Here is a 16,588-nt window from a genome sequence, read left to right on the forward strand (position 1 = left end):
GGCGGCTTTTCTCCATTATCTGTTTGCTAAAAGAGGGTACCTAGATAATGAAAGCTGCTTATATACCTTTTTTCTTTGCTCTCCTTGCCTCACAGATAGACAGAATAAAGGTAAGGCTATTTCAGTTAATTAACGCTGTGTTGTGTGGATGTAGCTGGAAAATACACATTAAGGAGAGATTTTTAAATGCTATTTGTTCTACTGTTATTCGGGTTATTGAGTTGAAGGCCATAATGACAAGCAATTATCTACCAGATTTACTTTTTTCTAAATATAAGCCAAAGTTAGTACAAACTTCTCACTGAACATAGGCTTTTAAATGCAATTTTCTTTGCCATCATATTTGGGCAAAATCTTTCACTTAGACATTTCAATGCACTTGCATATGAAGCACCAGTGATCAGTTCAGATACCAGTTGCACCTGCAGTTACAAGTGGGTACAAAAATAGAAAGTGTTGGACTCAGCCTACAGCCCAGTGATTTTAGCATATTGGTTTCCCAGCACATTTTCAGAATCTTTTTTATGATCTGTGGCACTGAAACAAACACACGCTGAATTCAGCGACACCCCCCCACCCCACACATGCACACAATCTCTTGCTCTCTCCCACCAAACTGAGGTTTAGAAATGTTGACGTTGGGTTTGGCTGCTGAAGCCGTTTCGCAGGCCTTTGATCCGTTTTGAACTGGAAGACCTTTCCAGAAGCAGTTTGGTGGAACAGTAAGGGCAATAGAGGTGGGGCTGAGAGCAGGGAGTATCGTGTGAGGCAGCAGGCAGGCAAGAATGGGCTCAATTCAGGGCTGCTTTGGTTAAGATGGCTCCGCTCAGGATACAATTGCCAAACTGAAATAGGAATCACTTTAAAACTACTGATTTTCAAATGTTTGCTTATTGTGAAGATCTAGATTAAAAATAAAGCCAAGTTTGTAGCTTAAAGGTGTTTAGTTTGACCACAGCTAACCTTTGTGTGTCAAATGGCCTTCCCTCTTTTCAAAGACTTGCTGACTTTAAATGTACATCACAATTTTTAATAAGGTAGCACAAAGTTTTTGTCCTGTATAAGGTGCGCTAAAAGTCTGCTTCAGCCTCTTAATGGCATTCTTGTACGTCATTCGGAATTCTGATGATTAGAGTCTGAATCCTTTATGTAGTAGGTCTGACCTCTGTTTTTTCTTTCCATAGAGCCGTACACTGTAGGCTATAGCCAGTCCAGCCTGATCCATCTGGTGGGCCCATCAGACTGCACTCTCCATGGATTTGTACATGGAGGTGAGTAGCTCTGGTTTTACCCTGGTTGCATAAAAGTGTGATGTGTAACTTTAGAACTCAACCGCCAGGCTATTGCATAGCAAGAACTAAAATGCAATAGATTTAAAGGCTCTTAATACCCAGCATAATGAAATCACGCTCTGATTGGGTCCGTTTACACAGCCCGCGGCAGTGCGCTCCCAGCCTGGGTCAGCAGCCTGGGGTTGGCAGGACTTGCGCTAGTGTTCTAAAAAACAGCTGTAAATGGGGCTTTGAAGCTGTGGCCTGAGCTGCAGCTCGAGCTCTGAAGCTAGCCCTGTCCCTAGGCTTCTGAGCCCAAGCTGTGGCCCCAGCCACAGCTTCGGTGTGCGGTCAGCACAGCTATTTTTAGACTGCTAGTGCGAGTCCTGCCAACCCAAGTCTGTCGACCCAGTCTGGGAGGCTCATTGCCGTGGGCGGTGTAAACGGACCCTTGGGGCCTCTTACAGAAGAACAGAAGTGGGAAAATATAATTTTTTTTTTTATTCGTAGTGTGGTAGCACCTAGGAGCCCCTGTTGTGGCCCAGGCACTCATGCGAGGCACTGTGTGAAGATCCGAAGTGAATCCGTGAGACCAGACTAGATTAGGCCGTGCTGAGAATTGTTTGAGATCCTATGAGCACTTCTCAGAGACGTGTGTAAATTCCCATCTACATTGGGGTGTGATACCAGCTCTGCAAGTGCTGCCCAAGGAGAGAGTATTGCATAGCCATGGTGGTGCATCAATTCTAAACACACATGCTCAGATTGTTACGTTATTAAATAGATTTTTGTGGTATGTACTTCTATAGGAATTGGATTAGTTAATGCTTGTACTGTAAAGTACTTTATTTGTATTGAAGAAACTGTTTTTCCAGCTCTGATTTTCCTAGTACTTCAGTTTTAGTGACTTCAACTGCAATAAAATTTCCTAACTGGTGACCCTGTTGCTTTGGACACTGTTGTATGACACATTCTCCTTACCTTACCCCCTCGTGCGTCTTGATCTCTGGAATTCGGCTCACTTCAAAAAGTAGTTTTATAATGTCATTTCCATGCAAAAATGACTGAAACTTTAATGTACCAATGTGTGAAACTTATTCACTAATATGGAGTTTGATATCTGCACGAGCCACTACTGTTGGTATTCTGGAACGATCAATAACAGTCAAGTGCCTGCTAACTCACATTCAGACTGGGAAGGAATGTTTAGATGCTAAATGACTTTCAACTTTCCACAAATTGCAGCACTTTTGTCAATTTATGCGAAGAAGTCTTTACTGACATGCTCACTCTTCAACTGGTATTTGGGATCTGTTTAGCAGCAGCTTCACAATACTCCATTTACTTGTTTTAGTGTGTTGTGTATACGACTGATTCATAAACTGTGCCTAACACCACCGTCCAGTTATCTACTAGAGTAGAGACCAGAGCATGCCGTGCGGCAGTGTTGAGACTGGATGAACGGAGTAATGGTCTCAAGATAATGGAGTGGTGCAGTTTTCTCATTTACTTGCAAAGGAATCCGAAACTAACTAAATCCAACACTCCAGTGAAGCAGTAATTCAAGAAATGCTTTCTTTGCAGAGCCATTAAATGGCCGTGCCCCTTTAGCTACATGGAAGGAGTGTAGAGTCGCTCCTTGTAAAGTGTTAAAGTGCATGGGAATATTCAGCTAGCTTCTTTGTTTGCTAAAATGTCATGTTATGCAAATGAAATGTCTTCATTACCTCATCCCAATTTGGGGGACCAGGTGTGTTCCTCCTGTTGCAGACACTGGAACCAGTCTTAGATTTGGGGCATAGCCACATTGAAGAAATGGAGAAGCCCTTAGCCTCACTTATTGTCGACCTTCCTACTACATTTCCATGTGCTCTTAAGTTAGTCAGGCATCCAGAGAGTAGCTTTAGCTGTGTATATTGAGGTTAGAGCAGCAGTTCTCAAACTGTGGGTCAGGACCCCAAAGTGGGTCATGCCCCTATTTTAATGGGGTCGCCAGGGCTGGCTAAGAGCTGCTGGGGCCCGGAGCCAGAGCCGAAGCCTGAGCCCTCTCTGCCTTGGGGTGAAGCCTTTGGGCTTTGACCCCCCCACGCACACCTGGGGTGGTGGGCCTCAGGCCTTGGTCCCCCCTTCTGGGGTCAGGTAGTAATTTTTGTTGTCAGAAGGGGGTTATGATACGATAACGGTTGAGAACCCCTGGGTGAGCGTGATCACAAAAATAACCCAAACAGTAATCGGGTTCTACATGTCATAACTTAGCCAAGTCAAAATTACTTGTACTGTCCTCTGAGAATTGCAATCTCCCTGCCACGTGTCCTCTTCCAAATACCCCGGCAGTGTCTGTACAGCTCTTAAACAGAGTCAGATTTTTTTATGAGCGAGGTTTTTTAGCCCTCAAACTTAATCAAATCCTGTCTAATCAAACTTTCCAAAAAATTTTCTGGGCAGGTGACAGAAAATGGGAGTTAGATTGTTTCCAGTTTATTGTAACAAAATAGCGGCCTTTATTTCACCCTGTCTTAGCACAGGATCAAGCCACTATTCTGGTTATGTTTATTGTCTACTACATGTCAAATAATTGTTTGTTAATGTTGCTCACTAAGAATCTCATTTTCAGTCAGGGTTTGTCTAAAGTTACTGCAAGATGAAAGAAGCTGGTCCTTTGACTTGATTAGTCTGTCCATTTAAGAATTGTTTTCCTTTGTTAGCTAACGCTAAAATTGGGGAAACAAAGGCTTAGGCAAATGAGATCCGCCTTCAGTGTCATCAGCAATGCCTGTCCGTTGGAGAAATCTGCATATAAACTATAGCATATTAATTTATAAGGGTTCTGGCTTCTGGCAATGGAAGTATATATTGAGGGGGAAACAGTCTGGTGCCTTTGGCTAACAAAAGCTCTGCACAGTCATGTCTTAACCAGACTTAGTATTGCCAATGTTGTAGATCTAAAATGTAAATGCCATCTGTATAGATGGAACTCAAAGGTGAAGTGACTAACATCTAGCTCTAGAATACGGCAGAAACATGCAGTCAGCCATACCTCCACATTAAATTGATGTGAATAGTTAAACTTTTGGTTTCTCCCATGTAGAAGAGAATTTGATAGCGGACGGGAATAAATTAGAGCAGAGTTTAGTTTTTAAATTAAGAGGTGTGCCCTTAAGTACTGATCACATAAGAGCAAATCAAATCTGGCTTCACGTAACGGAAGGGAGACTGTTGGATGAGTTGTAGGAGAAAGCAACACCCTTACTTCTGAGTTAAGAAATTTAAGTCCAACCTGCTAGTAAGCAAAACAAACTTGATGGCTCTACTTTCTCCAGTATACAGATGTAATCAGGCCCAATTCATTGCTCTCATGACAAGATCCAGAATGCGCAATCAGAGAATGGAAGTGTTACAGGAGTAAATAACCATTCCATGCAGAATGAGGTTGCTGATAGCACATTGTGAAGATGTGCACAGTCTGATTCCAGAACTTGTGGAATGAAAGCCTTCAGTTCCTAGCACCTGCAATTTCAATAGGGTTGTACAGGCAAACGTATCCAGTTTCCTGCTCTTCTAAACAAAAATATAACTGGGATATCATCACCAGAAATCAAGGTATAATTAGTAGCTGTGAGGGTTAAGTGGCATAAAGCAACAGATGCTGCAACAAACACAGCACCATGTTCTATTTAAAACCCCGTGTAAGTCACAGGGTCCTGGAAAAATCCCACCAAAGCTGTGGGGTGATGTCTGCTGTGAAAATGTGATGTTCAGTGTACTGTTTGAACCTTGTTTAAATTCAACCTCTAGCTTTAATCTGTACTTACAAGTTTTTGCCTTAAGAAAATTCATTTGAAACTTTACTGACTCATTCTAATTTGCTTTTGCATTTTCAAATGTCTTCAGCTGCTGCTCTTACTCAATAAATACATCTGAAGTGAAGGCATTTCCCCCAAGCTCATTAAAATGAGGAGTTTTTGAAATGACTTTTCCCTGTTTGTAAGACATTGTAATACGAGCGCTTCTGCTTCCTAACTCTGCCTTTGTCTGTCAGACATCTCCATACCCTTCAAATGGAGTGAAAACCAATGCCGTACTTGGTTCTCATTTCTCTTTCGTATGCAACTGTATTAATGTCAGCGCTTGGAAAGGCAAATGATCTTGCTTATGTCAGTCATAGCATGAAGGGAGACATGCACATTTCCAGCCTTGTTCTACTCAGCCAACATGGATCCTAATCTGAAGCAGGCCTCGCTATTCCGGTCCTGTACCCCTGCCCCCCACGCTGCCGAAGCACTCAGTCCTCACCTGCAGTTTCATTTGCTGACTCATTTCAAACAATGGGATTGAAGTATGCAAACAAACATTGGGGGGAGGGATAGCTCAGTGGTTTGAGCATTGGCCTGCTAAACCCAGGGTTGTGAGTTCAATCCTTGAGGGGGCCACTTAAGGATCTGGGGCAAAATCAGTACTTGGTCCTGCTAATGAAGGCAGGGGGCTGGACTCGATGACCTTTCACGGTCCCTTCCAGTTCTAGGAGATAGGATATCTCCATTAATTTATTTATTTATTTATAACATGAGGGAATGAGTGGTGACTGGCCGTATTCTTTTCTCCCAATGCTCCTATGACCAAATGGGAACGATGAAAATCTGTCTGCACACTCAACAGGCTCCTTCCCATTGATGCCTAGAACGTTCATTGATACTTGGGAGTTGATCACGTACTGGATTCAGAAGTGATCACATTACAGATAGGCAGCCAGACATGCCATTGAGTTTTGGATCTCACTTCACTTGGTCAACAAGAATTTGGGTCCCACGTAATGTTAATAGGATACTTCCATACAAGGTTGAATTTCTGCTCCCATCTCTGCCTTGGTGAGTGTGGAGGCTTTGAAATCAAGGGTTTGCTCTGCGCTGTCTGACCAGTCTTGGTGTCTTCGTCCATTTTCTGAACTACTGAGCTGTGCTGGTTGGCTCTGGAGGCTCAAAGGAGTAAACTAAATTCAGAAGAACGGGAGTAACGTAAAGCAGGCAGTGCTCTTTCCCGCCTCTCATGCTGGTTTCTTCAGTAGAAGGGTTCCTTTGTATGCCTGCTTCTGTAGGGAGGAGTGGGGGCCTTTTATTGCCCTTTTGGGCTGTGAACGCGAAGTCATGTTTTGAGAATGCATATAAAGCATTCAGTGAGCAGCTGGGAGCTTGTAACGGAACATGAATGTAATCACTCCTAGAGGAGTAACCCTTTGCTGCGTGATCAGTTGTAGCTAGTGGAGAAATGAACTGTTGCTCTGGCGCTGTGTGCAGGAACGTTGATTTTACTGGGTGCCTTACCTGGTGTTGCCAACTCTTGCAAGGTTTGTTTGCTCCTTCTTGACTTCAGAAACAAACAATCAGAGAATGGAAGTATTACAGGAGTAAATAACCATTCCATGCAGAATGATGTTGCTAGTGGAGCTCAGCTTTCCTTTTAAAATGTCCATTTCTAGCACTCATAGTTATAGAGAAAAGCTTCAAAATGGGATCTGAGTGATGCTGAAAGGTGTAAAACAGAAGGCAAATGAAAACTTAAAATTTATTTTAAAATTCTTTTAAAGCTAATATCGATTTGAGGGAGCCTGCGTCATGACTCCTTTGAAAACTTGGGGATGGCAATATTGCTGGACTGTGGATGACAGAGTTAGTTAGCCACTGTAAGGTCTGCAGTTGCTCGAGTTCATGTGTGAGTCACAGTGGCTAATGCCTGTAACTGTAGGGCTAACATCAAACCGTGGTTTCTTCAGCGCAACTGCAGTTGTGTATGTAAAAGTTGAAACGATTAGAGCAGTGATGGTGATTCCCTTATTGAGAGAGTTCCTTAATCAAAAAGGAAGAACTCTTGTATCTTCCAGCAGGTGAGTCGGTACCATTTGTGATGTTAATCAAATGAGTGATTACTATAGTAACACATCATTGCCAAGCATTCCTCTGCCACCGGGAATTGTCATTAAAACAGTCTGGGGAAAACAAGCACTTCCTATAAAGTGAATATGCTGGTGTTTAAGGGAAGGCAGGTCAAGGTCCCGCTTTAAAAGCCCTGTTTATCATGTGGCTGCTTGCTTCAGGATCCAACCTAGCTTGCAACATCCTACTTCTGTCCACCCCCAAAACATTCTATACCCGCTATTTCAGCTCTGGTTGGTGGAATGGTTTGGGGACAGCCTCATGGCTGTGCAAGCACAGGGTCTCCAGTTCTTCTTCAGCCAATGGTGACTGAGAACTCAATGCCAGCAGCTTGTTCAGTTCGGAGATTGGAAGAGAAGAATGCATACTGGTTAAGTGACCCTACCTCCCTGGCAGACATGCTGAGCACAGTGGAATGGCTTCATCCACAGGGAGCTTCCTGCATGCTGAGCCCTTTGTGGGTGCGGAGGAAGTGAGGAAAGCAAAGGGGATGTTCCCAGAGAGACAACATTTTATCACATTACTTCTAATAGGGTAGGCATAGTTCAAAGGCTGTCAGGCTTCTTCGAGTTGATAGCCCTGCACGGTGGCTTTCCTGTCGAGTTAAACTTGGGCAGAGTTAGTCTAGTTGCTTTTGGTATTTGTCTCCCAGACTTGTTACAGATGTTGATCTCCCGTTCAGGCCTCACATGAGCTGTTGCCTATGGATAACTTTAGGGTTAATGGGTTGTGTGTATCCAGCAAGGGGGAGAGGGAGCCCTGTAAAGAGCCAAACTTAGGGCCTAATTCTGCCATCCTTGTTCTAGTGAATAATACTCAGCTGTGCATTGTCCCACTTGCCTAGAATGGGGTTATTCACGGCGGGTGGGGCCAAATCAGACCTGCAGAGTGGTAGCCCTGAAGAACATTCCAATCAGTAACATTGATGGCAAATTGCACCTTGCTTTGCAAATGCTTTCTCAGCAAACAAGGGTTCTAGCCTGCTGCTCAGGCAGTCCGGATCGCTTGGAAGTCTAGTGGAAGGTTTACATCATTACCAGGAATCAGAGCCACTTTGACTTTTTAGCTGTTTTGCTGGTCTAACTAGAGCCAACCCACTGTAGGCAATCACTTTCCTTCGGCCAAAGGGAGGAGTTGCAGATGGACTAGTTGAGTTAAGACTCTCTCATTGCTAGACCCTTGGACTGTGAGAGAAGAGGCAGATTCCTGCCTGTTAATGGAGTTTGGAGCCTGCTCATGAGGAGAAACTGCTGCATAAAGACCATCTGGCTCCCTACAGACAGGACACGACTCCTCTTTACTCCTCCGGCACCTGGAAGAAGCTGGCTGTGAATTCAGAGTGCAAAGGAAATTCCATGTATATAGGGAGTGGCTGAGACTCTGGCCAGACCACATCAGAGTCCACTTTCTATTAGAAATCAAAGGGAGGAAAGGCTGGCTCCAGCAGGTGAAGCTTCCTTACCAGCGTCAAAAGAGAGCAGGCTGATGATCAAGGAAAGAGCAAGGCCTATCGGGTACGAAAAAGCGGGGTCTGCTGACCCTTTCCTTGTTGCTCAGTATGATGGATGCTACACAGAGGAAGACAGTCAACATAGGCATCTATGGAATAAGGGTCAAGACTTATAACGCTGACCTTCCCCAGCCTTGCTGGGGTTGAAGAGACTGGACAGTAAGGGTTGGGTGTCGATGACTTAAGTCACAACACTTGGCTCTGGAACAGAGCGCTGGAAGTCTGTCTGCGTGCAGCCATTGTTGCCCTGCGAGTGTCCGTGTCTCGTTTTACCCAGAGCTGCTTGCACACAGGCACTGGCTGAGGTTTCTGTGTGTAGCTGTTTCCTGGTAAGTAGCTGTTGTGATTTGAACAAGGGACTTGATGGGCCCTGTGGGGGTGTGATTAATTGGCTTTAGCTGAAGAGTAATGGGATGCTGCATTTCAAGCCCTCTTCTAAATCAGGGTTAATGTGATTTCATTTGTCTCTGACAGGCTAGCAATAATGGCTAACGTGGAAAAGCAGAGAGACATGCACATATGTCTCTTTCAGAGCTAGTCTGTACTAAACTGTTATCTCCCTCTCCAGAGCAATCCTTGTGCTGTGGAAATGAACCCTGTTCTGACTGATCAAGGAGATGAGCTGGATGAGAACCAGAATGTGGGATGAGGGATCTGCTTCTCCCACAACTAGGGCATGTACATTGCTGCTGCTGCTATCAGTAACTGTACACATAATACTGGTGTTTCTGTGGGAAAGAACTTAAATCACTTGGCATGAGAAGTGGAGCGAATTCATAACTGGAACGCCAGTATACAGGATGGGATGTAAGCAAACAGCTGTAGCGCTAAGCCATACATCATTATGACACTTCTCTTCATCCTTGCAAGCTACACTGGGAGAGCCTGAAATCAAAAGCCACCTCTGGTGACCGTTGTGATGGTGGCTTTGCAGATGGACACCTGTCCAGCACAGTAGACACATCCATTATACACTTGCCATGGACCACTGGAGTGGTGGTAGTGAGTCTCAGCCATACAGCCAATTGCTTATTTCAACCATATTTCCTTAATAGTCCTCTTCAGTGGCTGCATATGCTGAGTTTGGCATTTCTGTCTCATCTGGTGCAGGAGACTCTTCTTGAATAGTGTGGGGTGTGGTCAGTTCTCGAGACACAATATCCTCTGTTTAACCAGCTAACACTTCATGCATATATATTGTCTCTGAGCCACCTGTTTAAGTAACAAGCTGTATAAGTTCTTGTTGGGCTTTGACTCCTTGTTAGCCATTTTAAGTAAACTCACATAGTGAAAGTCCTTTCAGCTTGAATGTGTCCATTTAATTCCAGAGGTGCTGAGTTCTAGTGCATTTTATGGATGAGTGGGAAGCACTCCTGAAGACACGACTTCCGTATCTCCTGGACGTAAAAACTACACAATTGTTTCTCTGTTCTCCCCAACAGGAAGCTTTCCTGCCCAAAACTTTGTCAGCACTTGGCAGCTCTTCAGTTCCTAAATCAATGTTTTTCTCTTGATTATTTTGGGTTTAAGGAAAATCCAGCAAAGGTTCCCCCCCCCCCCCACCCATCTCCCTTTAAAAGTAAGTTAACAGGATGCACAGTAAATATCATGTACAGCAAATGGCAGTGATACTGTGCGTAGTGATAGGTAGTATAATATACTTAAAGGAGAATCAGATGGTAAGTCAGAGTTTAGGTTTAGTCCAGCTCTAACCATGGTGGTGATCTGCTACTGAAGAAAGGTAAAATAATCTCCCAAGTGTACTATTGCTGTGGGGATATCACACTAACCAGTTAGAGACCGGCAGTTTGTTTGAGTTTAAGGAGGCACTTACCAAGATGAAACTAAGCCAATCTAGCAATCCATCTATCCTTGTGGTGGCAGCTCCAGCTGTGAGGAGTGTGTGTGTGTGTGTGTGCGCGTGCGGCTCTATGTATTTTGCCGCCCCAAGCACGCCAGTCAGGCGGCTTTCGGTGGCAGCCTGCGGGAGATCCGCTGGTAACTGGCAAAACTGCGGGACCGGCGGACCTCCCACTGACATGCTGCCGAAGGCAGCCTGACTGCCGCCCTCACAGTGACCGGCAGGCCGGTCCCCACGGCTTGTTGCCCCAGGTATGCGCTTGGTGCGCTGATGCCTGGAGCTGCCCCTGGGTGGGGGGGGGTGGGGGTGGGGAGAGACCTGGAATAAATATTCAGAGTTTGAGTGAAATCCCAGGTCCCACTCTTGCCAAGTGCCAACCCTTGTTTGGTGGGGTGGCCTCTCTGTAGCAGTAGGAATCCTTCAGCTTGCTAACTGCAGGAACAGGCACCACTTAGCCTTTTAGAGAGAAGTGCAGCAAGGCTCCTTATTGTAACAAACATGCTGCACTATTCCCTAGATGCAAGCAGTGAGAATATGCTAGAAAAGACTTCTTGTGAATTAGATATCAAAATATCTAGCCAAATATTTATCTATATATAACTTTTAAAATATTTATATATAAAAATAGATAATTACATTTGATAAACTTTTAGCCCCACTTCAGAGGGGCTTATTTAACTCGCCCATTAAAAGCCCAGAAGGCACTTTGGGTGCCTTAAATTAATCTGAAATCATTTTGGTGTGTAATGTTAGAATCAGGGGCAGGTATTCTGGTTTTTAGCGTGCTGTTCCCTACTCTACGGCCTGAGCCAAACCCCTTTGACATGAACAGGAGTGTTCCTCTTGACTTCAATGGGCTTTGGATCAGGCTATTAATTTAAAAAACTAAACCCTTCAATCAAAAATGGAATCAAATAAATGAAATACTCCCCTCTACCCAGTCCTACTCTTCAGTTTTAGAATGTTTACGGTTCGATAGTTCTCGCTCTCCTTGAACCCGACCCCTGGCATAATGCCTCCAAATCACTCCCATCTGGCATTTGTCTTGGCAAGTGCTGAGCTGAGACTCCTCCCTCTTCCTCCTCACTAAGCTCTGTTCCCTCATTCCCCCCACTTCATTTGTTTGTGTTGTCTTCCTATCTGACACCAAGCCTGTAAGCTGTGTCTGTACAGCACCTGGCAGCATGGAATGTAGGGCCAGGACTGGAATTACCAGGCACTGCTATAACACAAATAATACAGTGACACACTTCCCGATTCATCTATTACCCAACTTCGGATTGGTAAAAGGGGAAGATTTTCTTTGCTGTTGGCAAATTAAGGTTAGACATTCTTCATGAATTCAGAACACTCCAGCAACTCCAGTAGCTCCTGTTTGAAGAAAAACATGACCTAGCCATACATTAGATGTCTTTTGAAAAGTGTTTTGTTTTGTTTTTTTTAGAATCTATTTTTAGCAATGTTTTCAAAGATAGTCAACATGCTGTCAAAACTTAAGATCCACAGACCGTTAAATGTTACATTCAAAAATATCTGCAGTACCAGATGTTCGATTCACGTTTAGGCCAAGCACGGCTGCTTTTTTTAAATGTGGGAAAGAAAAAAGTGACACATTTGAGAAATGTAAATCCTACAATTATGTTATCTTTTAAATTGCAAATCTCAGATTATAAATACAGAACATGAAATTACTGTAATTTGCTGAAGTAAAGTTTCCCTGGTTGGCAGCATCCATTGTCTGAGCAATAAGAAAACAGCAAGGGGTTACAGTCTGAACCTGGAAAGAGGTGTGTACAGAAAGGGAAAGTAGATCAGAGAGTTCCCAAATACAACGTAAAAGGTCAGATCAATACTAACTGCAGTGGACAAAAGTGTAGGTAACATCCAGCCTACACCCCTCAACCTACCGTTACTGTGGCACTGATAGAGGGGGCAGCATAAGCCAAAGATCCAGAATGAAGATGTGACACATAGTGAGGGATTGGTTATTTTATAAGAATAAATATTGTCTTTAAGTCTTGGTTTCTTGATGTGGCATTTTCTGCTCTAACTCGGTTTGACAGTTGTAATGGGAGCAGTGGGCCTGGAGAATGTAATTGAATTGGGATGTAAAAGGAGAGCTCTCCCACTTCGGGCAAATGCAGAGAACGTTGAGATGCAAGTAGTTTAGTACCTTTCTGGATTTTGCTTGTATGAAAGGGGTGGGGGGTGGGGAATACAATATTAGGTTGCTGGTTCCATAATCCAAAGTACAGAGAGATTTTGGGGCAGAAGAATATTGGCGTTGGGAGGAAATCTTTGTCTGCTCTATGAGCAGTCCCAGGATAATGTGTGGAATTCATGTGCGGCTTTGTGTAGCTGTACACATCCTCTTCCGTCCTTCAGGATCCCAAAGTATTCTACAAATATGCATAATGAAATAGGAAAACAGATTAAAACATATACAGCGATATGTACACTTACAGTTCACACAGCAGTGCGTACAGTAAATTCTGTGCTTCTCTCTGAATCTTGGTCTAGTGCTTAATCAGAGATACTGAGGGTTAAAGCCATGCACAAGGCACAAATACTTCTGCTCCCCACTTTGTCAAAGGTCCCAACAATGCTGTCAGGAACGTGGATTAATAGGTGCTGGAGCTCGGGGAGCTGCTGCATCCTTTGGCTTAAAGGGATTTCCATTATATACAGGATTTACAGGTTCAATGGCTTTCAGCCCCCCCCCCCACTCTACAAATTGTTCCAGCAGCCCTGCTGAGAAGCTTGCAGATACCAAGGTGGGAAAATAAAGGTGTTAAACCTCCAAGTTACTCCCTGAACTGTCCATAGTTCGTAGAAAAACTATTGTTTGAAGGAAAATGCAATTTTGTTACTTTATAGCTCACATCCTGTTCTTTGAAGCAGTAAAAGGAGCTGGAAAGCATGTCACGGTTTTCATATGCTTGCACTGCTGTGCTATTTTTAGTAACATTTAGTCTGTCAGTGGAATCTTACAATGTGCTCTGCTTTGGGCCAAGCAGGGCTAAATCCCAGTGGCATAAAATGATATATTTAATAAACTGTACGTGGCAGACTTTCCTTGTGTTAGTGAATCTTTAGGCTATTTATAACATCTGACATACAGTAGGATATGATAAATGCTGCCTGTATAAAACAGCTTTGCTTATACACGAAAGATCAGTTCCCTTCACCAGACATCCAGACAGCTCTGTAGAATGAATGGTCTGAGAAACTAGTGCTAAAGTAATATTGATGTCAAAAGAAGGGGAACATGCTTTAAATGCCTTCATCTGTGGCAAGTGGGTTGTAGGAAATGTAGTAACTGCTGCATTGTTAGTACAGTTAGGGTGCCAACAGCTTTTCCTTTAGCAGGTTTCTGATACCTTCTGTGTTTTCAGGTGCTTGTAACTTTTTGGCAAACTGTAGCTGTTTGAGCTGAAATTTGGCATGCCCTGTGTGTGCCCCAGGCTGAATGTGTCCCCCTCCCTCCCCCCCCCCCCATGAGTTGGGGGAGAACTGGGACTGGCTGGGCAAAGAGACCGAGGCAAGGAGCCAGAAAGGAGGAGCCAGGGATGTGGTTAGCAGATACTGAGTGAATGAGGAGCCTGGGAGGAAGTGTTGGATTAGAGGGGAGGGGAGACAGATTGGACCAGGAGCTGGTAGTGGAGGACTGGGACTGGGTAGGCAAGGAGAATAGGACTGGCGCAAGGAGCTGGGGGTGGGGAAGAGACTGAAGAGAGGGTGCGGGAGGGATCAAGCTTGGCAGGAAAGGGCAGAAGTCTGTGTCCTAGAGCACATTCCCCACTAGAGCCTGGCATGGAACCCAAAATTCCTGAGTGTCTCATCTCCCAGTAGTGCTAGTACACAAGAGGGCGACAGCCTACTACTGCTATCAGTTGCTCAGTTCAGATAGCAGAGGTCTGTGCAGTGGATCTAAAGGTTCCAACCCTGCTAATGAACCACGTGGGTGTCAGCATAGGTGCCAACTCCGTGGGTGCTCTGGGGCTCAAACACCCACGGGGGAAAAAAAAAATAGTGGGTGCTCAGCACCCAGGAGTCAGAGCTTGTGTGGTATCTGCTAAGTTCTGTGCTGTAGCTTCTGCCTTGGGGCAGGGACTGTGTTTATAAACAGAGGCAGGGTGATTAAGATAACAAAGGGATTGTTATTAAATTAAGGATTGTTCGATGATCCTGAAAGCATTCCCAGGCACTCCAGTTAAAAGATAGGAAAAAACGCGTAGGAATAAATGGTCCATTTTCAGAACGGAGAGAAGTAAATAGTGGTGTCTCCCGAGGGGGTTGTACTGGTTTTGGACCAGTGCTGTCAACATATTCAGAAATGATCTGCAAAAGGAGTAAACAGTGAGGTGGGAAAGTTTGCAGATGATACAAAATTGCTCAAAATAGTTAAGTCCAAAACAGACTGCAAAGGATTACAAAGGGTTTTCACAAAACTGGGTGACTTGGCAACAAAATGGCAAATGAAATTCAGTGTTAAATGCAAAGTAATGCATATGGCAAAATATAATCCCAACTATCTATACAAAATGATGGTGCCTAAATTAGCTGTTAACCATCAAGAAAGAGATCCTGGAGTAATTTGCAGTACTTTGGAAGCACTATGTTTCTGGAATACTGCATATCTATAAGAATCTTCTCCCTATGCCTGTATCCTCCTGAACTCATTCTCCAGCTTCAGAAGACTTTAAAACTATCTCCAGTCATCAGTGGGACAGATGCAACTGAATAATGTAGCTGTCCTTAACGTGCATCAAAACAATACCAGGGAAATAAGATTGCATAAGAAATACACATAAATACGATTGCTGACAGTTTCATCCAGAAAGCTACAGTGAGACATAATGTCTTTCAACTGGGTTGTTAGTGAAGACAGCTTTTAGGTGATTGCACTGATTTTAATATACTGTAAATCAGGAGAATGTAGTTATGTAGTTCATAACCATTGAATCATTATTAAAATAAAGATCTCAATGATAAACATACTTTCATATTCTAGTTATTGAATGTAGTATATAAATATGCTGAAAATAGCTTCCCCCCAACACACACCTCTTCAAAAGCACCCACTGGCAAAACCAAAAGTCAGCGCCTATGGGGGTCAGTATGATTCCACATGAAGGAATTTGTTTTTTCAGTTTGCTTTTTTTAAAAATCGACAAAATCAGATGCAAAAACTGTTAAAAGAACAGTATTAAGCTTGCACAATCAAGCACTCAAAACTTAGGAGATGCAAGAATTAAGGTTGCACAGGCAACCTTAATTTAGCCCCCTTGTGCATATTCATTATGCTACCCTCCTAAATTACATCATCCCATATTATTGCCACAGGCCCCTGCCTCACTAAGTGCACAGGGTGGATGGCGCTTACTCAGTGAGCAGCTATTCAGTATCTTGTTTTATCCTCATGAGTCAGTGTGTGCACCTTATTTATTGCATAATATTCAAGCTCTGCTCTGAAGTCAGAATGATCAGTTTCGTCAAGGGTTTTTGTATGGCACTCCTCGCTCTAGTATCTGTGTTCTTGGCAAACACTTACCTTCACAACACCGCCTTGAGGTGAGGGGGTGGTATTATCCTCATGTTACCGATGGGGAATTGAGGCTCAGGGGAAGGAGGTTAAAAGAGACTTAGGACCTGAACTTGGTGCCCCAGAGCTTGGTTCTGTAACTCCTTCAATGTGCAGGAGTCTCAGCCACCGTGGCAACCCTCTGTTAGTGGAAACGCTGTTAGGCCTTTCCTGGGCGCGTGGTGTCTGAAAAGCTTTCTAGTGGAAGGGATGTGCTCGATGGAATTGAATGAGCAGGAATGGAATTTTGGTAGAAACCCATTGGGAACCATTTATTTTAAGCACGAGCATCTGGAAAGACTGTAAGTGGTTGCAGAGCAGACAGCGCCTGCAGGAAGGAAGAAATGTCCTAGAGCCGAGCATGTGGAGCACTGGGATTGGGGGTGGGGTGATGCCTGAAAAGGTACAGTTCATTTTACTTCATTACTTTATTTC

General features: G+C 44.0%; 1 protein-coding gene across 3 annotated transcripts in view; it reads left to right on the forward strand.

Annotated features, from left to right (window-relative positions):
- The window catches only part of ACOT7 (acyl-CoA thioesterase 7), a 99,650-nt gene that overhangs the window by 48,117 nt on the left and 34,945 nt on the right, over positions 1–16,588 (forward strand). For 2 of the 3 annotated variants that reach the window (XM_034753180.1, XM_034753177.1), the window contains exons 6-7: positions 96–110; positions 1,185–1,271. In XM_034753180.1, the coding sequence (XP_034609071.1) occupies positions 96–110; positions 1,185–1,271 (102 nt within the window). The remainder of the gene's footprint in view (positions 1–95; positions 111–1,184; positions 1,272–16,588) is intronic. The other variant, XM_034753179.1, reaches the window with a different exon arrangement.

Source organism: Trachemys scripta, chromosome 19 (assembly GCF_013100865.1).
Source record: "Trachemys scripta elegans isolate TJP31775 chromosome 19, CAS_Tse_1.0, whole genome shotgun sequence".
Classification (NCBI taxonomy): Eukaryota; Metazoa; Chordata; order Testudines; family Emydidae; genus Trachemys; species Trachemys scripta.